Here is a 24,697-nt window from a genome sequence, read left to right on the forward strand (position 1 = left end):
CACTAACTAAAGAGGGACAAAATAGTACGAACGGATGACGTAAACCGGGCTGAGGTCTGCCGTGCTGTCGCTGTGCAAGTGGGTAATTAAGGCCAGTTTATGTCACGCACCGATTCCATATTACACATTCAAGTATTTGGTTACAGTTGCATGTTGCAATGTCAGCATACTGCGCTGGAGTTGAAATTTGGTCAACTAGATGCAATAGTGATTCAGCTGCTTTAATCATCACATTGCTGCCAAATGGCCTTTGTCGCCAAGGCGTCCTTAAACTCATACCATCATCACATTCAATGTCTGTCGTTCATGATTCAGATGACCAAAGGCTGACAGATATTGGAATTGGGACGCAGAACCAGGCTTTCAAATATCAAACAATCAGCTTCTCACGGGCCACGGCACTGATCTGTGAAACTGAAATGAGACATTCCACTGGCCAGTTATGATTGAGACAGATGCGTCGGCTGTTGAGAATTTGCGGTATGCGCCGCTTGTCAATGTTTAAAGGGGTAACTTTATTCACAAACGGGTAGTATGCCGACACGCGCAGCGACGAACGAATGATATGTAAATTCAGGTTATATGAATAAATAAACGCACACGCAGGAGTAGTAAGGCTTGAGTGTTCCTAGTGCATCAAATGCAATGGATGCGGGCCGTATTGAGACAAATACTATAGAACAGAGGAAAGGGAGAGGGCAAGGGAAAAGAGGAGGAGTAGGACAGGGAGAAAAAGAAAGATAAAGCTAGAGAGACGGAGAGAAAAGGAGAAACGACAAAAGAAAGGAAAAGACGAAAGAGGGGGACAGCGAGAAATACTGGGGGAAGGAGAGAGAGAGAGAGAGAGAGAGAGAGAGAGAGAGAGAGAGAGAGAGAGAGAGAGAGAGAGAGAGAGAGAGAGAGAGAGAGAGAGAGGAAGAGAGCCGAATGTGGGCGTGGTGATGGGCGTGCCCGCGCCTCTCAAACCCACCACACCCCCGTCCGTCTGTCACATGGCGTGCCGACCGAATGACAGCCTGACACACCCGTCATCAACGCCGCGCAGTCACAGACACATGACCCGCCGCCCGCTCCGACGACAGAGCTGCAGCTTTGTGACAGCCGACGGACACATCAGAGCTGCGGGTCTGTGATGGCCACAGGCCACACGCCCGGATGCGTGGGTTGAGGCCGTTTTATAAGCTGGTTTTTTGATGGCGCAGGTATGATAGTTCGGAGAAATGATGCTGATCTTGATTGATGATCGGCAACAGAAGATAAGGCCAGATTATCTATTCAAGTGCGCTGGGATGGGTACCACAAAATCCATGACCGCATCTCACTGGAGCGTCATGGCCGTACTCCCTTTCGTTTATGATATAATCGCACGTGCTGCTATAAATGAATTCTGGAAACTACATAAAACAAGTTTTAGCGAGCTGTTCCGACAAATGTAGGTATGACGTAACTCGAACAGCATTCGTTTAGAAGGACCAGACAGGTTTAAGGTTTCATAAACATGAATACAACGTTGCAAGCAAATTAAGCAAATACAAGCTCACAGACGATCACGTTAAAATCACTGGCATAAATAATTAGCCAATTGGTGAATGTACTCGGAGGGGTGGGGGGTGTTTTGCTACATGAAAAAGTTGCGAGCTTACTGCAGCGCACAACCAGCAAACGCAACTATTGACACCGCGCGCAGAACACGATAGCAACGAGACGGCAGCATTCGTTACCGAGTAGTAGTTCATATGGGACAGTCGATGGGGAATGCCGCCGGGAGAAATGGCATGTTCATTTTTGGCGAACTATACCTACATAAAGTCTTCTCTAGTGAACAGAGCATTCGTAATTTTCGCATAGTTTAATCAATAAATCTGAGCATAACATGCTACGCGCGTGTGTAAAATAATGCTGCATTTGCTTCCAATGACTCCAAGTTGATAAACCCAAGATAAACGAATGTTAATCGAATCAGGTAGGGCCGTTTTACCGTGCTTGCGACGCCAACTATTCGCGGCCAGGACACTAGAAGCCCTGCGAATATTACCCAGCAGCAAAATTAATGATACGGGCCGAGAGAGCGTCAGAAAACGTGTTTCTCAAATCCCTGGAATCGCCGCGGTAAATGACGCGAGAATCGTTACGCTATTGCCGGATGCTCTCCAGAAACAACGCAGAACAACGATAAATAACATTGTGTACCTATTGTTCGTTAGTTTCGTCATCGGCAAGAAGCTAACTATAAATGCAAGCGTAACAGGCATGAACCGAATGAAATATTGCTCTTTTCACGCATCATCAGTTTACAATTTAATCACCATCAGATTGCACGAGGCCATTTGATTGTCATCCAAAGATAAACGCTAACAGTGGGAACAAACAAGACGTTCAAATTCATGATATTTGGGCACTATATCACTGCCACCATTGTCTCTGTGTCGCATTCCAATGGAGAACATAAAAACACCTCCCCGTTCAGCAAATTCAAACTCTACACTCATACAGCCTCACGGTTGAACATGCAAGATAAACTCGTATATGCCCCAAATGTCCCTGGCATGCGTCTGATTTTACATACTCGCTGAATAATTTAGTACAATATGCAACTCGGCCCGCGTCTGTCACCGAGAAGAACACGGTTCTAAACGCGACTCATCGCCCCGGCCATCTCTGAAGGAGTTCTCGCAAACACGATTTTATAAACATAATTCATGAGGCAGGCACACGCTGCACAAGCGAAATGGCGGAGTGGTTATGTGTCGTAGAATTCGCCCAGCCTTTGCCGTTGCCACCATCGCTGCCGTAATGCCATGCCTATCGCCGTGCACAAAATGGCGGCTGCTGTGCACTGTGCACAAGCGAGCCATCGCGGCGTGCAATGTGCACGTGTGCACGACCCACTGGCACGCACGGAGCGGCTCGTGGGCACTGTACACTTTTGGTGCACACCGCACACGTTTCTGAAGGACCGCGCGGTTAGGGAGGGACACTTGTGCCGTGACGTCATAGACAGAAATGACGTCACCGGCAAGCTATGACGTAATAAGGGGTGGTCCGCCGTGGCATGCAACGCATGATGAGAACGCTTCTTTGGGGTGAGGGGAGTGAGGGAGGATGATGCAGGGGAGAGGGGAGGGTAATGAGAGGTTCAAGTAGGAAGGAAAGAGGTGCAAGATAGGGCAAAGTTGCAGGGGCAGATGAAGCATTTGGGGAATCAGTGGCTCGTAATCAAGGCCATGAGACACCCACCACAACCGTCCAAAATAAACAGAAGAGGTATGGTGATAGGGAACCTGTTCATAATCTGGTGCTCACGGAAAGGGCTGACGGTTTCTCTCAAGTCTTGCCGCGCTAAACATGGCCGTGGGTTTCATGCACCTTTACATCAGTTCCATGCAAACTTTTGACAACGCAACAGATAGAGAGCAAGCTATAATAACGCTCATCGTATGCGTAGCGTTCAAATTTTTGTGGCAGAAGATACATTGAAATGGCATTGCAATATAGCATAGAACGTTTCAATAGCATCCGCCTTGAAACTCCACGTGAATGCGTAATATAAATCGTTCTAGCCACGTCACACGTTCCAGCCGTTTCGCGTGTTTTCTGGTCCGGCAACTTCGTGACGAGCCGTTTCAGACCGTGAATTTTTGATCACGGGAATGTCCGCTTTGCCATGCTCCAGGAGTGGCATCCTCCGTGCTGTCGGCAAATTCGTCCGTCTGTTGAAGTACATCATTCTGTATTTGATAGATGCACGATACCGCAACACCAGCTTTTGCGCACAAGAACTACCTTTGCTAAATCAGTTTTTGCCGCAGAAATAAACCATCATTTTTCTCTCAAACTCTAGAATGTTGGCAAGGACTTAAATTGTCATATTCTCAAGTTGGCAGCGTCCTAAGATGTCGTGTTTTTAAGTTGGCCAGGTCTTATGTCGTCATATTGATTAGGTGGCAACATCATAACCCGCACTGTGCTGGGGGGGGGGACGTTTCTACGTCTACCCTCCAGTTTTTCGCAAATATCTCAGAAAAAGCGGTGCTGCGCGAATCCGTTTTGGGCGCACCTTATCATGCATTTTTTTCTGCACATGTTATACAAAAAAAAATCAAACCGAGTCGTTTAAGGTCAGGTCACGGTCACGTCAAGTGACCTTACCTCAGAAAAAGTTCCAATGCTCGCTATAGCTACACCAACTGAACGATCCTTTTGAAACTTTCAGCAATTGATAACATGGCAATATGTATAAAATTTATGCTTCGTAAAACGACTATTTTTTAAGTATTCTTTCCTACAGAGGCTAAACCGTTGACCTTAGGTTACAGAAAGAGCGGTAAAAGAGCTATCAAATGCGCTTTTTCGCGGCGCTATAGCTTTATTGGCTCCCGAGTTCTGTACCGATATGTCAAAAACCGTTGGAATAGGGGAAATTAGACCTTTAGTGAACCGGGCTCTAGTGAGCAGACCTTTGAACTGACCTAAAAATTACCGAAGTTTATCCTCAGTATTTTTGACGCTCTTTCGATTGCCGCTCAACGCGTGTCGCTACGTGGCCCAGGAGCCGACTTAGACGGGGGCGTGAAAACGCCCCCCCCCCCGGGCAAGGTACGGAAAAATTTGACCACCACAACGGCGCGGGCTGAGTTGTCATATTCTTAAGTTGGCAACGTCTTAAGTTGTCATATCGGAGATACCAAATATGGAGGACTTCGGTCAGTGGCATTAGTGACGTTTGAAATGCCATGCAAACGCTGATATTTCAAACACATGTGACGCAGAAGCCCATATGCGCGAGATTCGAAGATAGGCAAAAATAAAGACAAAGGAGTTAATAATATAAAAATTATGTTTCCGAATTTCAGGAGAACCATGTGCTTAGGCGGAGAAAAGCCGTCAAACTTAGTCAATGCAGATCCTAAGGGGCAGACAATAAAAAGGACGCCAGAATAAAGTTAACGATTAGGTGCCCAGAATTCAACATGCAGAGTTCTTGAGATTTGGCCAAGATAGCCAAAACCACATAGCCACCAGGTAACATCGCTTCCGTAATTATAACCAGTAAGGCACGTTTGTTAATTGTCAAAACGATTAATATTCATGGCTGTCCCATTTAGTGATTCTGTCTATTCTGCCTAATATTTTAACTGTCTATATCCTCCCTAGATATCGCTCTTCCCACGGTCACTCGCCCCTTCCTTCCCCAATTCACGAATCTTGCACAAACTCGGTTACGAGACGAAGAGAAAGTCGCCGTCCGGACGTTAGTCTACCAGTGCACAGTGCACCACCGTGCACAGTGCACACAATACCGCACACGACTGGGCCAAACCGCCCTCGAGCCGGATTAAATGGAACCGCCGCCTGGGGCGCCGTGGGCAGCACGCGTGGCGGCGGGGCAGGACCTCCTCCCTCCTCCCCCCCCCCTCCCCGGCGGCAGCGGCGGCGGCGGCTCCCGACGCTAGCGAATGGGACGGCGATACGGGGCTGCAGAGGCGCGCCCAGGGACACAGACGATGGGATAAGACCATGTTCATATAATACATTCCAGCGGAGTTTCCTTACTTAGCAAAGTAGCTACCTACCACATTTTATATTCAATTTGAGCCAAATTCAACTCGATGTAGACCTCCCAAACTACCCCGCCTGACTCCGCCCGTGACCGGCGGCGGCGGCGGTGCTCCGAGCCGCCCGACCGGCTCATTGTTCGTGAGCCGGCGGTGGCGGGCGGCTCAGATCCCGGCAGACGACCATAATACACGGTAATTGGCACGCCGACCCGCTGGCTAAGAAGTTTGGAAAGGACGGGAGACGCGGCCGGTTCGGCCGTGCTGTGGGGCTCCTACCGCTTTTGTTTTTCTCTGTTCCTGCTCCCCTCCACTCTGCATTTGGCCATTTAAATGTCCTGGATTTTCTCATGCCTATGCCTGAAGCATAAGGTTAATTTAATCTCTGTTCTTGCGCTTCACTTTTCTTCCTTCTATTTTAAAGTTCTTACAAAAAAAATTAAGTTCCATCGTCTCGCCCTTATGTATGTTTTCCACTTATATCCAGCATCCACTGACCCGTTGCCCAATGTCCCATGTCCAGCCTCCTCTAGTCCTCTCCCCTCACCTTCCTCCCACTCCTCTCCTCTACCTCATTCATCCCGCTCCCGTCGCGCTCTCTCCCGTCTGGGACCGCTCCGCTCGGCAGACACCCGCCGCCGCCGGTGTGTCCGATTATCGAATCCTCCGCCGACAATCAGTGGTGGCTGGGCTGGGCGGCGGCGGCAGGGTGTCCGATTATCGAGTGACGTTTGTCTGGGAGTCGGCGGTGGGGACGACAGGCCGGTTCTCCGGTAAACAAGTGGGGGACGCACGGACGAGGCTGGCCGCCGGCGCCGCATGGGGTCTGCCGCGCGGCGGGGAGGACGGTGAGCGCATGGGATGAGGGGAATGGGACGCGCGGGTGCCTTGGGAATAGGAGGGGACGCGAAGGTAGGCGCATTGGGTATAAGATGGGGCAGAAGGGTCCTTTGGGAATAATATAGGACAGGAGGGGATGGGGAATGAGACAGGACCAGTGGAGCAGAAAAGGCGAGGCCGTACCGATTTGCACAGTCAAAGCTGAAGGCGTGGAATGGCATCAGCGCTATAAATTTAGAGAACTTCTCAAACACGACATGAGAAGAGGCCTGGGTGGAGGTGGGTGACGGAGGCACGCGAGAGGCCCGATGGTATAAGGGAAACTGTTTGAAACCATAAACTACAAAACTATGCTAGCATTGCACGGAAAGCCGAAAAACTACTGCGACATGGTCGAACCTTTTTTTTTACATCAGCTGAGTAGTCAACTTAGTAAACCATATTTGTTAACTGAATTAACCCGCGCCCTGCTGGGGGGGGGGGGGTGTTTGAACACCCCCCTTGCGGTTTTTCGCAAATATCTCAAAAACGGCGGCGCGTAGCGCCGCCGTTTTTGGTACACCTTATCATACATCAATTCTACACATGTTGTGAAAATTTCAGACCAAGGTCATTCAAGGTCAGGTCACCAGGTCACTTGAAGTGACCTCACCTCATAAAAAGTTTCAATGTCTGTCATAGCTACACCGAGTGACCGATCGCTTTGAAACTTTCAGCGATTGCTAAGAGCAATAGCATGTACAAAATGTATATCTCAGAATTTTGATATCGATGACCTAAGGTCAGGTCAATTTTGCGACCTCCCCATTATAAGTCAATGGGAGAAAATTGAAATGCGCCTCTTTTGGACGAAAGACATTATAAACACTCCCAAACACTGAATTACAAGTGGTTTAGACACACTGAACATGAAAATGGTGTCCATGACCCCTGTTTATGCCCTGAGGTCATCTTAGGTCACGAATGGTATCTAACAGTTTTTCGCAAATAACTTTTGATAGAGGCATGCTAGAGCGATGAAAACGCCTTAGATGTGTTCAGCTCGACGATACGGATCGACTGATATGCAACATGACCCTTTCCGGTCAGGTCATGACCTTGACCTGAGGTCAAATTTTCAAGTTGACCTTTCAAGGTCAAGTTATAGTTCATTCGATGCGTCTTGACGAGAGGAACACGATGCCGGTAAAAGTAAGCTCGTACAAGGCTTGGGTCAAAAGTTATTGCAGAAAAACTGTTTCCGAAAAAATCGGCTATTTTTGCAGTTTTTGCCCCCTGCAGGCAAAACCGTTGACGTTAGGTCAAATCTGAGAATATTACTCAGAAAGGGCGTTAATAGGGCTATCGAATGCGCTTTTCCGCGGCGCTGTAGCTCTATTGGTTCCCGAGTTATGCGTTGGCTTCTTGGAAATTGTCGACATTCGACCTGGAAATCGGCGAAATTTTGCCTTCAATGACCTCTGGTGACCTGACCTTTGACCTGACCAAAAAATTGACCGAAGTGATTTCCTCATTATTTTCGACGCTCTTTCGAACGCCGCCTTCCGCGTATCGCTACGTGGCCCAGGAGCCGAGTTAGAAGAGGGGGTGTTCAAACACCCCCCCCCCCCCCAGCAGGGCGTGGAAATCCAGGACCCCCAGCTGGGCGCGGGTTAAAAGACACAGGAAAAAAAAACAAAAAAGAAAGACGGGTCGATGGATGAGAATAGACAACAGAATCAGCACTATAACCAGCAAGCAGAGAAGATAGCCATATGAACTAGACTGAGAACAGCTAATGATAAAGGTCAAGACAATGCATGAGGTTCAGAAGCGAAAAACGGACATCGAAAACGGATACACTGGCGGATCCAGGGGGGGGCATTAGGGGCATATGCCCCCCCCGACAGGAGCCTGGGGAGGGCATCCAGTACAAGTATGCCCCCCCCGTTCAGACTTACACTTCTTACGCCTATAACGAGGAACTAAATAAAAATGGATTAGAAAGCCTTCCTAGTAACTACTTTTGTGATCAGAGTCGTTTTAGTAACCTCAATTTAGTTGTCATTGCTTTATTTTGTCTGAAAATATGTTGTTTCTTAGTTCTTACCACAGGGGAGTCATGCCGCTTCAATCCTTTTGACCGTATTGTCTAACGATGGCACTCATATTGCGCAAACCAGGAATCGGCCGCCGCCTATGCTTGGGAATAGGGACGGTTAGAATATGATTAACCTGTATGGCCGCAGCCAGTGCAGCGTAACCGGGGGGGGGGGGCACAAGGGGCGCGTGCCGCCTCATTAGAAGCATGGTGCCCTATGGGCCCGAGAGGCCCTGCAGTGCCAATTGGCCGCTCAGGGTCCAAGCGTGCCTTATTTCGACTGAGATAAGACCCGCAGGACTCGTGAGAGCACCTCACGGAGTCACGGGCTCCTGAGTCGCCACACATCACACATCTCCATAAGGGCCCCACTCCGGCTTCTGAGGGCCCTGTGCTGGCCTCTGAGTGACCTTGCTGACCTATTAAGCGTCAGCTCTAATAAGGGTCCTGGCCCATACCCGCATGGAACGGCTCCACACCAGTGTCTCTGAGGGCCCATAACGGCGCCTGTGAGGGTCTCACACCGGCGCCTTTGAGGGCCCAACACCGCCAATCTGAGGGACTAACACCAATATTTCTTAAGGCCCTGCATCGGCGGCGGCTCTGAGGGCCCCACACTGGCGCCTCTGAAGGTCTTACACAGGCGCATCTGACGGCTACCTACCTGCAACTCTGTGGGCCCCACACTGGTGACTCTGAGGGCTCCCAGTGACTCCTGAGAGTACCACGCCGGTCTCCAGGATCCCGGCTCCTGAAGGCCTCTGCTGGCCCTTGCTGGTCTCTTGAAGACCCCTTGCCCCCATGCATGTGTCTCTGAGGAGTGAGGACTCCCACAACGATGCCTTTGAAAGTCTTCACCGGCGACTGTGAGGGCACCACACAGACACGTCTGAGGGCCATACACCGCCACCTCTGAGACACCAGTGTCGGCCCCACATTGCATCGGCGACTCTGAGGGTCCCACACCAGTGCCTCTGGCAGCCAGCCACCGGTAACTCTGTAGGTCCTACACCGGTGACTCTGAGGGCCCCACCGGCGTCTGAGAGTACCATGCCGATCTCTAACTGGACTCCACAGGGCTCCTGAAGATATACTGCCGGCCCTCACTTGCCGGCCTGTGAAGGTTACCGGCGAAGGTTACCGGCCTCTGAGGGCCCTTTGTCGGTCTCTGAGAGGTCCTACTGGGTTATTAAGCATTCGCATTTCGCAACAACAACTCCAAGGGCCCCACACACAGCCATCTGTGAATGGTGTGGGCTTAGCGCCACACCAGTGTCTGAGGCACCACAACGGCGTCCATGTGAGGGCCTCACACCAGCAGCTTAGAGGGCCCACACCGGCTCCTTTGTGGTTCCTGCACCAGTGCCTCTGAGGGCCCCACACCACTGCCTCTGGGGAACCCACACCGATACCTTTGATGGTCCCACGCCAGTACCTCTTAAGGTTCCACACCGGCGGCCCTGGGTCGGCTCTATACACCAGTCATTCTGAGGGCCCCACCGGTCCCACCAATTTTCGTCGATTTCTGGCGCTGCCCGGGTATTTGTCCCAAAAGCTTCCTCCTCCTCCTGGATCTGCCAATGGGGGTCCGGTGTCCTACCATTTGTGTGTGTTTTTTTTATAGAAAAAAAAACTCGTGTCAGGGCTATGACGAAAAATAAGTGGCCTAAATCCGATGAGAAAACAGGATTTGGGGGTACCCTAGGTTTGGCTCCGTGACATGGTATGCCCCCCCCGCGCTGAAACCCTGGATCCGCCAGTGAACGGATATCGAATTAAAAGTCAAGAAGACCAATGAGACTCGGGTAAGCATGAAAAGCGGAATGGAAAAGCGGAACATCCGCATGTTCTCATCAATCAGAAGTGTTTCATTGCTAAATTAATAATTACTGATTGTCCAGCTAACGAGAAATATGATGCATGTTAGAGCATTCATCATTGTAGCAGACATTATAGGCCCATGCATGTATACCATGTCTAATGAATGGTCCTGCGTTGTTTAATATGGCGCCATGAGTCCATAATCAAAACTAATTACTAAATTGCAATGCAACGTAGGTTTTTATATCTATTCATGAGCAATTTGGATCAAAAGTCGCTATTGTGTCGGCTAAGGATCACTGAACGACTGTCAATAGGACAACTAAGCCAGTAACAGCCATACATTGAACCTTCCAAAAAGTCACTGCGATAGTAGCATAGCCACTAGGAACTCATGAAGTAATGAGCCATTGGAATGAGTCAGTGACAAGCGTGGTCACTCAGCCACACAGTCAATCATCGAACACTCACTACGCCGATCAGAAAATAGCACAGCTTATCAAGTTAATCAAAGGGTTCCTGAGCTTACTATATGCCCTCCAACCCCACCCAATGCCACTACTGCTACTGAGCCAAGCACAAAACTCCAAACGTTGAACGCAGGTAACCACAGCTTCTGGGTTATGGTTCGGCTGGTGAGGTATTCCAGAAATCACCCCATGCTATCTGCGGTCACCGCAGACACTATAATGACGGCAGGGTCGGCCACGGCAGTGTGGAAAACGCCTTCTGGCACGGCTTATCAATGGCTCGGAAAGGAATATTGACTTCGGCGAGGGCGACGGTCAAAATTTGAAAATTATCTGGCGGTGAAGAAGAAATGTAAAAATTATCTGGCGGTGAAGAAGAAATGTAGATCGCAAGCACGATCATTGATCATCAGCCGAGGTTGTTGAATTATCTTCATATCAAAATCAAATGAGGTCGCCACTATGTGGTCTTCCGTCCTTTCTTCGAAGCATTAGAAGAGATTTCAAGTTAAAATCAAGCAGAAATTCAGACACAACGTGCATTGTACATGTTACAAAGTTCACTGCTCTTGATTTTAATGGCAACTATTGACAGACAATTAACACCACTTTGCAAGGCAGACAACTACCACAAATGGCATCGAAGCTCCATTTCTGAAGCGTGATCTGTTCCTTGCCTTTTCCTGTGCAATCGCACTGAACAGCTTTCAATGTTTCATACATTTGGCCCAAATCACGTCACATTTCACGCTCAGTGGTCGTTACGAGAATACCGAGAAGTGTTCGCTCAGGAAGTGCATTATATCACCCAATTATAAGACCGAGCTATGCAGGAGCCTTTCTACGAAACCATTGAACTTCAACCGAGCGGGACAGTAGACCATTGGAAATGACGGTCTGCAGCTTTTTAATGATACCCTCTTTTTCAATTGTTCTTTTGGAAGTCAACAAACTCACCATTAATGAGAATGCACAATGCGCAATGCGCATACTCTTCAAACACATATAAAAGGAGCAGAAAAGGTATCAAATGTATAGGAACAGGAATTCCGTCTGTCATAACAGAGCACAGGACAGTATTCGTTACACGTATCGAACGAGGCAAGGCAGCGAGTGGAATAATCAAACTAGCGATGTCACGGAAAATGTCACGCCAAATCGGCGGCCGTCAGAACCAATAAATCAACCATCAGCCCATCCCCTCCCCTTCCCTCTCCCACCCATTCTGACTCCGCGCGGCGCCCGCCCTGAGCACAGTGTGCACTTGACCACTTCTAGGAATCGTGTAGTGCTTCCAGCTCCGCCGCCGCCGCCGCCGCCAGCCCACCAGCGCGCGCTGCGAGCTTCAACCTTGCTATACCTTCGGAACACGACAGTGGCGGCGGCGGCGGCAGTGTCTGACAGCGAGGCTAAGGATGGCGGCGATGACGGTGGTGGTGCAGACTGCAGAGGAACCATTGGGTGAACCCGCCATGTCCAACTGTTATTTTTTTAAGAAATAGACACTCATGAGGAACCGGTACAATGAGCTGGCAATATACGCCTCTTTTGCATTTAAGCGCTGTATCTTTTATCTAACATAACATGCATTATATCTAAATGTCACGGTATGCTCCATTCTCTGACAAATATCCTCACCTACCAGTTCAACCATCCACCTCAGCTAAAAGGCGACATCACACCTGACTTGTTTCGGTAAGTCAACCACACCTCGACAGCAACAACCTTCCCCAATCGTCCATCACCGATGCATAGACTGGGCGAGGGAGTCCGGGGGGAGGGGAGAAAGGATCAGAGGGTGGGGGAGAATAAGGGGATTTTCATCTCGCGCGCGAGGGGCTCTCAGCTCCCTCGAGCTGGCCGTGGATCAATCCGCGCAGAAGGCTGGGATGAAAACAGCTGAGTCGGCGATCGGAGGGTATAGTTAGCGGGAAAGGCACGAGCGGCTACTCAGCGAGACTGGGTGGACGGGTGGTGGACGAGTGCATCGATACTGATACTTCAGTGCAAAGGGCATGGCTGTGAGAATAATTGGGCATTGGAAGTTAGTTTGTAGTCATTTGTTATGCCCCCAATTTAAATACATCAGAAAAATATGTAATGATTTCGGCACCATTTATTACTTAGGACCCCAACAACCTTATATTCGCGGTATACCTACTTGAAAACTGTAAACTAATAATGGTGACTTTGAATAAGCTCGAAATGAGACGTAACATAAAACTGAGCAATGAGCAATGAGCATTCTCTTCGCGTCCGCCCCCTCAATGATTGATCTAGAATAAATCTGACCTTGCATGGACACCCGTTCTAGGATTTTCGCTGCTCCTCAACTAGCAAGCCTTACAACATCGCCGGTCACTCATCCGAACACATCTACGCCTACTCTACTCAATAAAATGAAACCTACTTCACTCAGCCCTAATTATCCCGCTCTATCCTTCCATTTCCGTGCAGTACTAGCAACTTATACCCAATAACCAAACCCTGGCCGGTCGAGTCCTGCCACCATTGTTATTTCATGCTGCTGGCCGAAGCCATCCAACGCATGGCACGCACACTCCTCCCTACCCTCTGCCGCCGAAATTGCCGTCGCCAATCGATGCCAGAGACGGTCGCGAAATCAATGGCACACGTGCGTCGGCTGTGCGTCAGCTGATGTGCGAGTAGGGGGGGGGGGCAGAGGGGGGACAGGGGGAGTGGAAGCCAGCTGGGGTATAGGTGAATAGTTCCTGTTTTCGGCAGAGGAAGAGAGTAGACGAGGCGAAAGAAAGAGAAGCAGGGGGACTCGGTATCAAATACTGCATGGAACGTGATCAGAGGCACTGGCTGAGCCAGTTGCTTACGGAGAGGTGTATAGTTAAGACTGAAAGCTACAATAAATGGAGGCTGCACCAGAAGGTTTATAACCAAGGTTAGCCATCCTCCGGACACTACAGCCAAAACCAAATATCCGGTCAATCCTCCGTAGCCTCACATAATTCATCAATTACAGACCCTTTTCATCCTATACATACAGCTTACACTATAAGGTATACTGAGATGAAACTAGAGGGGCTTTTCGAGGACGCGGTGCAAAATCGATCCCGGTCCAACTCAGGCGACCTGACCAGCGAGAAGTCCATCCTCGAGCCTCGCACGTCATTTGGGCGCCAGCAGCTGCACAACCATATACGGCTTCCCGTATGAAAAGACCACATATAGGCATCACGGAGCCGGTGGAAGGCGGTCACAGGTGTGGGGAAGGAGAGAGGCCACCAGGCTTTCAGCATGGGGAGTCTCATTACCCTCACCGGTCACGAGGTTTCCACGAAACACAGAGAGCTTGGAGCTCAGCTTAGATATTTGCTTGCTGAGCTCGTACTTAAGCACTGCGCGCCAGACGCGTGGCATTTGAAAGAACGCTCGTCTTAAGGGCATGGGTATTTACAGACGAGTCCAGTAAGTTATACTCAGTACGGAGGTTATGAGATGGTGTAGATAGACCTAAACCGTAAGCAAGCCACAGTCGCTCACTTCTAAACGCACTGAAGTTACGAATGATACACAGTTTGGAGCAGTGCGTCCACGGTACTAGCTTTTCATTTTCGGAAATGACAGTGTTAAGTAATGAGCGAATCAACCATTCACATTGAAATGTAGCTTCGCTGCTGCCTGCTTATCACTTGAACTGCTGCTATGTCCCACGGGCTACAGCTCTTCCAACTAGAATGAACCTTGATTTTAGAGATTTACCAGAAACTTCTCACATACGATTCAATACAGTCATAGTCGCTAAAACGCGTCCTGCAAGGACAGCGCAAATTACTCAGCATGTTTTAACAATGAAACGATGAAAATTGCAGGAACAGTTTCGCTGTGACATTTGTTAATTGCCGTCTCGTCCTGGCACTTTAAGCGAAACAATGCCAGTGCCATGGAAGAGGATAAAACTGTGATGTAGGCACCACCGTTTCTTAAATCAAATAACACAAAACATCAGTATATGCAATTCAGTTACACTCCTCATGACTAAAGGTCACTCGAAATTTAACAAGCAAATGACTATAAATAAAGAAGACCGTGAAGGCGCAATGCCCAATGCAATGCCCCGCAATGTCTTTTTGTTTTAATGCAAACTCAGCAATTTAAATGGCATCAAATCATTAAGTCTGCAGAAAAGGCTCAACGTTCGACAGCTCCGAAACGCAAGACAAAATTCGTTTGCAACATCGAACTTCAACCTCAACCAATGTATAATCCATCCACGGTCATCTGCATGAAACAGGCACGCCTCGGTATAAAAAGCCAGTTTATCTATCAAGCCACAAATTAATCAACATTTTAATTGCATTTCACTTCATTATACGTCACGGCTAATTTATTCCAACAATTAATCTCATTAGTGCCTTTACGGCAGATGTAAGAGGCGGGGCTTGTCGTTGAGGTAGGTAAAGCAACATTAAAAATCACAACTAATTCTTTGAGAAATACTGGCGAAAATCTTAACAGCATACAGAGATTCATATGGCAATCTCGATTGCACAGTCTGATTTAAAAGTCTCCGCCGCCGCCGCCGCCGCCGCCGCCGTGCAGGTGGGGCGGTAGTCGGAGGCGGTCGGAGGGGAGGGGTGAGGGGAGGGGGGAGGGAGGAGCTTCGAGCGGTGGGGTGAAAGCATGTGCCGCGGCGGCGGCGGCGGCGGCGGCGGGCGACCTCACGTGCGGGCGGCGGCGGCGGCTGACGGGCGGGCGGCGGGCGGGCGGCGCAGTGGTAGCGGGCGGGGGCGATTAGAACAGTTTGTTACACGAATCGAGCCCTCTGTTTTATGATCACACTTTTTAATCAACCGCTTTTACTACGAAGGAGAGGAGCATAGCTCCATTGGCACTGCAAATGCAATCAATTTACCACTTTAACGAAGGATTCAGGATGCGTCCATCCCCGTTTGCATACGAGCGCGCGTTGCCAACCGTATTTCCTTGAAGCAAGCCTAGCATCTGCAAGCGTTCTTCCTTGTCCCACCTCATCGTCAACATTTTCTCTTCCCTCACGGCACAAGACGACCCAGTACAGCGGGACCATGACCCCGCGCCACTATCGGATACAACAGATACCCTATCTCCAGTGTTTGTGTGTCTGAGCGTGTGGCAGTCTGTCCCCGGCCGAAAAGTCAGCGGGTTGCCAGAAGACAGCACCAGCGCACAACACTGATGACGCGAGGGAGAACTGAGCCGGACACTGTCGTCTCGGAGGGACTAACAGGCTGGGTGGACGGGCTCGAATTGCCAGAGGATCCTGGTTTCTGGTAGAATCAGATTCCATTGGATCCACGACTGCCGGTCGGAATCAGGTATCCATTGGACTCTGAATCACACTGGACCCTATGTTTTCGATGGACTCTCCATTCTCAATAAGCTCTGTTCCCAGCTGATAGATCCTGTACTGACTCGGATGCCAGACGGAGCCTACAACTGACATTTTAGCTTCTGCTCATGTCAAATATGATGTGCTACCTTTATCGCTGATGTTATAATATTCCATCTTGTTTCTGTTTATAAGAAAGGCGCACAGTTTCAGCAGACAAATCCTTTTTTCCAACGTTCTTACTCAAAACAATCGTGGAAGCACTAGACAACATGCAAGTTGCCGTCAGTCAGTGACTACACGGTGTCCCATAAGTTCCTTCTCACCTAAATTTTTCTTTTAGAGGCTCTCTTATTTAAAGCCACGCTTAATTTATTTTGTAACTGAGCTTTTGGGGTTGCCATGGCAACTGTGAATGTGCTCCACGGTAACTAATTCGTCTAGACAAAATATTTTTTGCCAGAGAGTTCACTTCCTGTGGAGACGGCCTACGCCGCAACATAGAGGTCTCCGATACGGGAACGTCTCGGTATTTAGTCCGCACTGGGCCATTCACGACGGTTGAGGGTGATTGAGGCCATCCAGTATGTAGCCAATGTCTGTCGCTAACTGGACGCACAGTCAACAAGTGACGCCGATGATTTGTCGGGAGTCAATCGCTGCAAGTTTATGCTCTTTTTTGTCAGCTTTCACGAGTGAGCCCTGTGGCCAAAACTGTGTGGCGCCAAAATGGCCGTCAAAAAGGTCTTAGCGTTAGAAAGTTGGTAAACAGGCTTTTCAGGATGCATTACCAGCTGTCTAAGAGTATCATTTCGGGGTACCTAACTCAAGGTGACTTAAGCTCTACTTACCGGAGGGCTCAAAACAGTCAAAAACGTCTTAAAATGGCCAAACATGTGTTTCGTTATGCCTGAGGCTAAAAAAACTGGAGGGCCGATGACATCAATGTGGTCATCTGGTCTACCTAGTCCGTGCTCGAGATAAAACACCGGTCCAAACCCCAAAACAATCCCATATGGGCGACGGAAAAGGCTTTTATGTCATCCCGCTTTATTCCTATGCGAAAGGCCAGGGTCACGGTAATGTGGGGTAATATGCGTCCAGACACTGATCACGTTGCGATTGATACTCCAGAAACAGTCTTGGGACGCAGAATGCTTCTCCAAGAAGATCTAGTAGGAGTTTCAGCTTTCTAGCATAACTCGAACCGCAAGTATGACCACATTTTTTTAGGAGAAAATGGCATCCGGGAGGTCGTAGGCCCATCTTCAAGCAAGACAGTGCATCAGTGCACAGGTCAAGCAAAGCTTAGAAGCAGTGCCAGGAGACTGTGATAGGCGTGTGTGGTAAGATCACATCCCAGCCAACTCATCGGATCCAAATTTCATAAAAATGTGTTGGGAATATTGAAATCGAGGCTCGTCGAAGCGAAGCGGTGTTCCAGCATTGAGGAGCTCACGGCGCATGCCAAGTCAGTCTGGGCTAACTTCAAGCCTGCTATGCTGCCAAACATGCCGGTTGGCATGTCGCAGCATGTTTTCATGTGTTTGCCTATGAAATGGGGAGCACATTGAGGGGTTATAAACATATCAAAACGCAATGCACTCTGTTTTACATGCAAATATAAGGTGAGAACGAACTTATGGGACACCCTGTACACCGTTCCATGCTTCTATCCTCAGGAAACAGAAATCCTTCTCCTCCACGCCGCAACCCCCCTCCGGACTGGACAGGCACCTTTATCTCATGCGGGCTGCTCCCCTGGAGCGGCACCGCTGCTCCCGAGGGAGCGCACCCCGTAGCCGGGTGCAGTGAGTACCTTGGGGCTGGGTGGCCTGTCCTCTGGACGGGCTCAGCCCCGGTGACTCACTAGGGTGCCTGCCCAGACCAATGTCTCCCCCTACATCCTATCATCCTCCCGGCTCTGAAATGGTCTTAATGGACCGAAAGGGCCTAACCCAACAAAACAAAACAAAATCAGTGACTAATTCAAAGAAAGTAAGAAGCTTTCATATCGACGCTCAAAGACGCCGACTCCCAATGAATGACGTGGTCAGCTGTCCGGAAGTGGCCACCGGAAGTAGGGACTAGGGACCGGAAGTGGCAATCGGGACGCGAGGAACGGCCGGGTGAGCTCGTGTATAACGATGACCTACTCTGTACGGTCATCGCAAGCACACAATCACATCTAACACTTACGGAGAGTCTCCTGTCTAAGATCCACGCCGTGGAATTAGAATGAGATGCTAGATCCACGGTTACGATAGACAGGCGGTGTGAATAGTTCATATCAGGTATGGAAAAGCCTCCGTTTTCAATTTAATCCGAATGGTCGAATGAGTGATTTGAGCCTGCAACATTCAAGATACTAAGGATTTCTATCCAGTGACTATTCGTTTATGTTCAGTATGGTTCAGCTTCTTCTTTTTTCTTTTCGTTGTTAAATTTTGATTGTTTCTAATGACAGCATTGTAGACAGACCGCACCCGAACAGCGCTATTTTCGGCCATGAAAGAACGCTATTGTGATTATGGTGGCGATACGAGACCGGAAAAATGATATCTGGCGACTATTTCAGCCGTCATAAGGTCACAGCATGAGACCAGTAAATGTCAGAGTGGACAAAAATACAGAACACTGGGAGGGAGAAATAGAAGTAGAGAAGGGGAGGAAAAAGGACAGGGAGAGAGAGGGAGAGAGAGGGAGAGAGAGAGAGAGAGGCGTGAGCCAGCAATTTTTTTTCTAGTTTGGCATGTCACATAAAACGAAGGGCTTAACTTAACCTTCTCCTAGGATTTAGAACAATTAAACCAAGGACAATAGCCGGATATTTCTATCAGAATCGATAATGGCGTATCTATCCACATAAAAAGCTATCTTCGTCAGCAAAACGCCAACGAACCCAGGGCGGTCTATAATGACAACAAAACCCCATCCTCACCAACTCTTATCACTCCCACACAGAACCCGTTCTTGACACCACCTCTGACGTCACTGCGTGTCCTGATGACGTCACCGATGACGTCACGAGTCGGTATCGGACACGGGCGTCTCGTGCACTGTCAGCGGTGGTGGGACGACACCGAGCGTCTGGAGCGTCCGCGGCGCAAACAACACCGAAATATGGCACCACTGCAGTGCCATTGCAGTGTACACCGCGTGACAGGATCGCCTGCAGACGCAAAAACGATCTCGGGGTAGGTTTACAGTGAGCAGACGGCACCAGACGACGCCGGCGACTCGGCATCGGTGAGAAACTCACGTACACTCACCGAGGAACTCACGTCCGCTCGGGCTGTGTCCGAACTGCGCTCACGGGTGAAGTGAAAGAATGTGGAAATCTAATGCAGGGGAAGCTCGTCTTAAATTTGCTCGTCATTTCATGTTATTTAAGTGACCTCATATGGTCTAGGGCTAGGCGTATATCATATGTCGGAAAACTTCCTCGCTAAAATGTTTATTAATTATTATCGTCAGAGACATTGTGGTAGAGCCACTGTGGTTCTGTGTGTGCTCTGCTTATATTTCGGGCCAGAATCTATGCGTGGCCATGTGTGAACAGTTGGTAGCCATACTGATTGCTGACAGCTTTACCGCAGGTGTGCTCTGATATCGGGCGGATATTTCCAACTCTGTTCACCCTGAGCGTAAATCGAAAAGCAGACATGCGTGCCCTCGCAGTCAACGCTCTCATAGATTCGAAAATGATGTATTCCTACATCTTTCACTCTAGTGTGAGTCAAAGCTTAAAAATGTATTCTAGTTTATACGATGGCATATAATGTTGAACCGAGAACGTTTCGGTCTATGATTCACTGTAAAGTGCATCAAGCCTTGGTGTGAAGATCCGCTGCACGATAAAGAATCGAAACTCGTAGTTGAGTTCAGTTCCTTGCTCAAGCTAAACAGAGCCAAAGGTCGAAGATTTGCTAGAGGCTCGAGTACATATGCAATCATGTCAAACTGGAGACCCTGAGAGACCAAAAGCCATTGTCGATTTCCACTGTTCAGTTCATTCTACTTGACGGGGATGGGCAATGGTTTTCGATTGTTTCAATGAGTAGGATGTAGCTTACGTCAAGCTGGCGTTAGAATGGATAAACATATCGTTTTTTACTCAGTGTGAAGCTTTTGACGGAACTCATAGCTACCATACAATGCACAGCTCCCGGGAAAGCACAATTTCCTTGATGCGTACTGCGCGTCATAGCTAACCAATGCTGGCAATTCACGTCTCTTTAGGTACACAATTCGCAAGTGACTTATATCGGTGGTGCAACAGTGTGTTTATTTTACGACACACCAAATGTAGCAGGGCTGTAGTGTTTTACTCGTTGTGGTCCACTCAGTTTCAACAAAATTCATGAAAGTTTGTAACATCATCGCTGCTTTGCAGCTGTGCATATTAACGCAAATGAGAATCGCACGTTGGCCATTAAAAATAACTGAAGACTTACGACGTGACGTCATAATTGTTACAAAACGAGTGAAAAGCTTAAATGATGCAGGTAAAAGTATGAACTACATAATGTCTTACCTACGCAGCATCGCGAAACTGTAATAACACCAAGTGCGCAGGCCTCTAGGTAAGAGAGGAAACTAGCCATAAACTTACAACCTTATGTAACACATGCACGCTTATTTTCACTCCTACCACCAGTATAACGCCTTTTGGGGCGACTAACGGAGCGAGCGAGAGGGTGGGCCTTGCACGTGCGAAATTGCGAGGGGTACCTCCAACTGACTTGTGCACGGCACCCTACTAACTGGTCTCTAGCGATGTGCCAAATTTGGGCACAATCGGCCCAGCCGTTCTCGAGATCTGGAAGCGGCACCCTGCACGTGCGCACGTGCAAAATGGGTCCCAACTGACTTGTGCACGGCACCCTATTAACCGGTCCCTAACCGTGCACCAAATTTGAGCACAATCGGTCCAGCCGTTCCCGAGATCTGGAAACGACCCCTGCACGTGCGCACGTGCAGCAGCACCCCAACTCTGGCACATGTATATGCAGTGCCTAGTGGGTGCCTACCTACATGCCAACTTTCAGCGCAATCGGCCAAGTAGTTACCGAGATATTGCAACAATTACAAAACTGACACCTCTTCGTTTTGCACGTGGCACGTGCATAAGGGGTCACCCACATGCATCGGGAATAGTCCAATACTTGGTAGAAGGAATGAAGCTACCCTACAAAAATTACCGCGTGTAAATCGGTCAAGTGGTTGCTGAGATATAAGCCTCGCAAAAGCGTGACCACGGCCGGCCGGCCGGCCGGCCGGCCGGCCGGCCGGCCGCTCATACTCAGAAATTTCCGTTAATCTAAGGAAAGACTACGCTCGCTTCGCTCGCTCCGTAATGAAATCTCTATTCTACCTTTCCAGGTAGCGTAACAATGCTGGTGCGCCTCCAGACTTGAACTTTTGCACACTACAAGCTATTCTTAGGTAGCTATGTAAATAAGGGAAATCTTAGGTCCGGCTATGGAAATATAAAAAGAAAATCAGTCAGCAGAAAGTAATTACTGTAGCCCCAGGCAGCTCTTAAGATTCGATGCTGAATCCGATTAGAAATACTTTCCGATAAATATAATTGTTGCATCACATCTGTATGAATTTCAGATAGGGAACCACATTCAACAACGTCACACATGACGCAAGAATGGCATGGATAAACCATTACCTACGTTAGTTTCAGTGAATAATAACACGGATTGACGCTGATTCCAGAGAACTGATTAATATTGCTAAATAAAGCAGGCACTGCAGTAACTGGACACAGGATTTGCAAGTCTTATATCATCGATGAAAACGAATATGTAACTGAAAACCTGAAACTTGTGTGTGCTCTGATATTTGAGATTTACAGTGAGCTTGAATATGTTTCATATTCATCAAAACTCAAAACATTTGAAGCATTTAAGCTATCGAAACATAATATAATTACGCCAAAAGGCGAAAGGCTTTGCGCGAAGACAATTGCCCAGGAAGGCGGTTGTCTGGTATGACACAGGTCTTTTGGAAAGGCCACTACCGTCCGAACTTATATTGATGTCTAGTGGCCACTACAGCTCTGCAATTTGTCACACTCGGCGCTTGCGCATACCACCTCATTCTTCAAGGCTACTTTCCCTCCCACCCCCATCCCCACCCCCAAAAAACTAATTATCCCGTTCAGGCAAGAGTCGTTTCTCCAGTGCTATACACATATTGTAATGGCTGGGCTTGGAAAATGGCATCTGTGAGCGACAAGGGACTTACGCACGCAAGAACTGCCTTCAAACAAAATATGTTCAGCGTCTTTAGTCTGCACATTTCACACAATCCATACCATTGCTACCCGTAAACTTTGGGGGTTATTTTTTTCCGTTACGCGTTACCTGACCAGTGGCCATTTCCACTTAAAAAAAAAAAAAACACAGTAGAATGTGATCTACTTTGTCATTGCCATATTCCATCTCAATTTACGTCCACCCTATTCCCTAATCTCTTTCGCTCTCTGGGCCCGACCGTCATCTCACCAACAGCCCATGCAAACCCCACCCATGGCCCAAATCCCTCCCTACCCCCCTATCCCACTACCTGGTCCCATTTACCCTCCGCAAACACGTTCAACCCTTCCCGAGCGAAACCGTCACGTAAACATCTCCCACGAGCACAGCCCGTGGCCTCCGGTGTACCGATCTCGAGCTCTCCCCGGCTCCGAGTCACCGCTTTGTCCGCCCGCCGCCGCCGCCGCCCGCGCGGGTCCCGGCGGCGGCGGCGGCGCGGCGGTGCGTGGCTGGAGGCGCATCGGCGGCGGCGGCGGCGGCGGCGGGGGAGGGAGAGAGGGAGGGAGGGAGGAGGAGAGAGGGGGTGGTGTCAACGACCGACTGATAATGCCGCAGGCAAAATACGCCTCACGCAGTACGCACACACGTGGGGGACACGCATACAAGTGGCGGAAGTGTGCGTGGGTCGGGTGGGTAGGTGGGGCTGACGCGATAGGGGCCATAACGCTGGTCAGGTTGGTGGGTATGTGGGTGACATCCCCCAAAACTCACCTTTCGCAGACCGCTGGGGCGACTTGGATCGTCTCTCTCCACACTTTTCGTCGGTTTCCCGCTCGTTTCGTTTCGGCTGGACGGTCGCACCGTCTCGAGTTCGGCTCACCACATTATCACAGTAGGGCCTGAATAGCGGCCGCGGCGGCGGCGGCCCGCCGTTTGCCGACACACCGCTTGACACACGTTCACTGCAGACGTTCGGCGATCCTCGCACTGCGTCGGGTGTCACTCCCGACGGTAGCACACTCTTCTCTGTCCTCACAGTCGCCCCGCGATCGCCGTGCAATTTCGCGTCGCTCTCCGCACGCGTCCGCAGCACCACGTCGGGTTTCTCGGCCCCGTGCGACTGCCGGCGTACGGCCGGGGGCGAGCGGGCGGCGGCAGACAGGCTCCGCCCCGCGCCGTCGGCCGGCGCAGGTGATTGGCTGCCGTCCGCGGTGGGCGGGGCGTGCCGGCCGGCCGGGCTGGCCAGGCTGCGGTCCGAACTCGGGTGCCCTGGAAGAGAACACGCGGGTTGTAATCGCGACCCGTGCTGTAAAATTATACGGCCAGTCGCGCCGCGCGTGGTGGGTTGGCCGACGCAGCTCTGGTTCAAGACAGGTCAGGGTGCGGGTTCCAGACCAGCTGATGGCCAAAAGATTGCACCAGTCGACAGTAATGGCCGCAAAAACTGCGTCAGCGTCGTCACGACATCTGGACATGGGTTTGCAGTCGGCTGTGTGCGTTAAATGAATGAGCGGCCTGGATCATGACGTGCGCTTGTCACACGACGGTGACGTTCAATCAGCGCGAACGGAACAGTTTGAGTGATTTCTATGGTTTGCTGTTCAGATTTCCGTCGGGTTGTCAGTTAGGTATTGCCACTTCGGTTTTCATGTTGGCCTAGCGTTTCCGCCAAAAATAAGCGGGAATGGAGAATTTCTATAATTTCACCGTTAACCCACCAAACAAGCCTCTACCGTTTTAACACCACGATCGCATTAATATAGCCGTAAATAACGTAGCAACTAGCCAGAGCATTCCGCCCATCAGGCAAGCTGAGTCAAACTGGGCTATGTGGGTTTATGTTTTTACTCACAAAGATGTCTTCCATTTAAGCCGTTTAATTTTCTTGAGAAGGCGTTGAAAATATCAAACCCACATACTAGGGTCTACAGGATTCTTCCCACGGCATGGTAAAGTGACTTGTTGACAGACATTACCATGATAATGCAAAGATCAATGTGAAAAGTGTTGCTGATTCAGACGCGTATCCCCATTGCATCCTTACTCTGAGAGCCGACTCCATGATAGCCCGATCTAATCGTGTTCGTGTCACGATTCCCAATTGCTTTCCAGATTCGCGAGCTAACGATACACCTTACCTACTCGCATCCTCCTTTTTAAATTTTATCACAGCACATTCATTGATCCGTGGCGTCAAGTGTCAAGCATCATTGGAATTTCAGCGTCATTGCTGTTAGTGCAGCTATTGAAAATGCAATGACAACGCTAGCAATAGCTTAACAACCATGATGATTTCTTATTTTAATGCTTCCGAA

At 49.4% G+C, this 24,697-nt stretch overlaps 1 protein-coding gene across 1 annotated transcript in view; it reads right to left on the reverse strand.

Annotated features, from left to right (window-relative positions):
• The window catches only part of LOC122373515 (protein piccolo-like), a gene marked incomplete at its 5' end in the record, with an annotated part of 71,239 nt that overhangs the window by 36,254 nt on the left and 10,288 nt on the right, over positions 1-24,697 (reverse strand). Inside the window, one exon of the mRNA XM_043351648.1 lies at positions 23,154-23,651. Within this exon, the coding sequence (XP_043207583.1) occupies positions 23,154-23,651 (498 nt within the window). The remainder of the gene's footprint in view (positions 1-23,153; positions 23,652-24,697) is intronic.

Source organism: Amphibalanus amphitrite, unplaced genomic scaffold, assembly GCF_019059575.1.
Source record: "Amphibalanus amphitrite isolate SeventyFive unplaced genomic scaffold, NRLGWU_Aamphi_draft 001508F_arrow, whole genome shotgun sequence".
Lineage (NCBI taxonomy): Eukaryota > Metazoa > Arthropoda > Thecostraca > Balanomorpha > Balanidae > Amphibalanus > Amphibalanus amphitrite.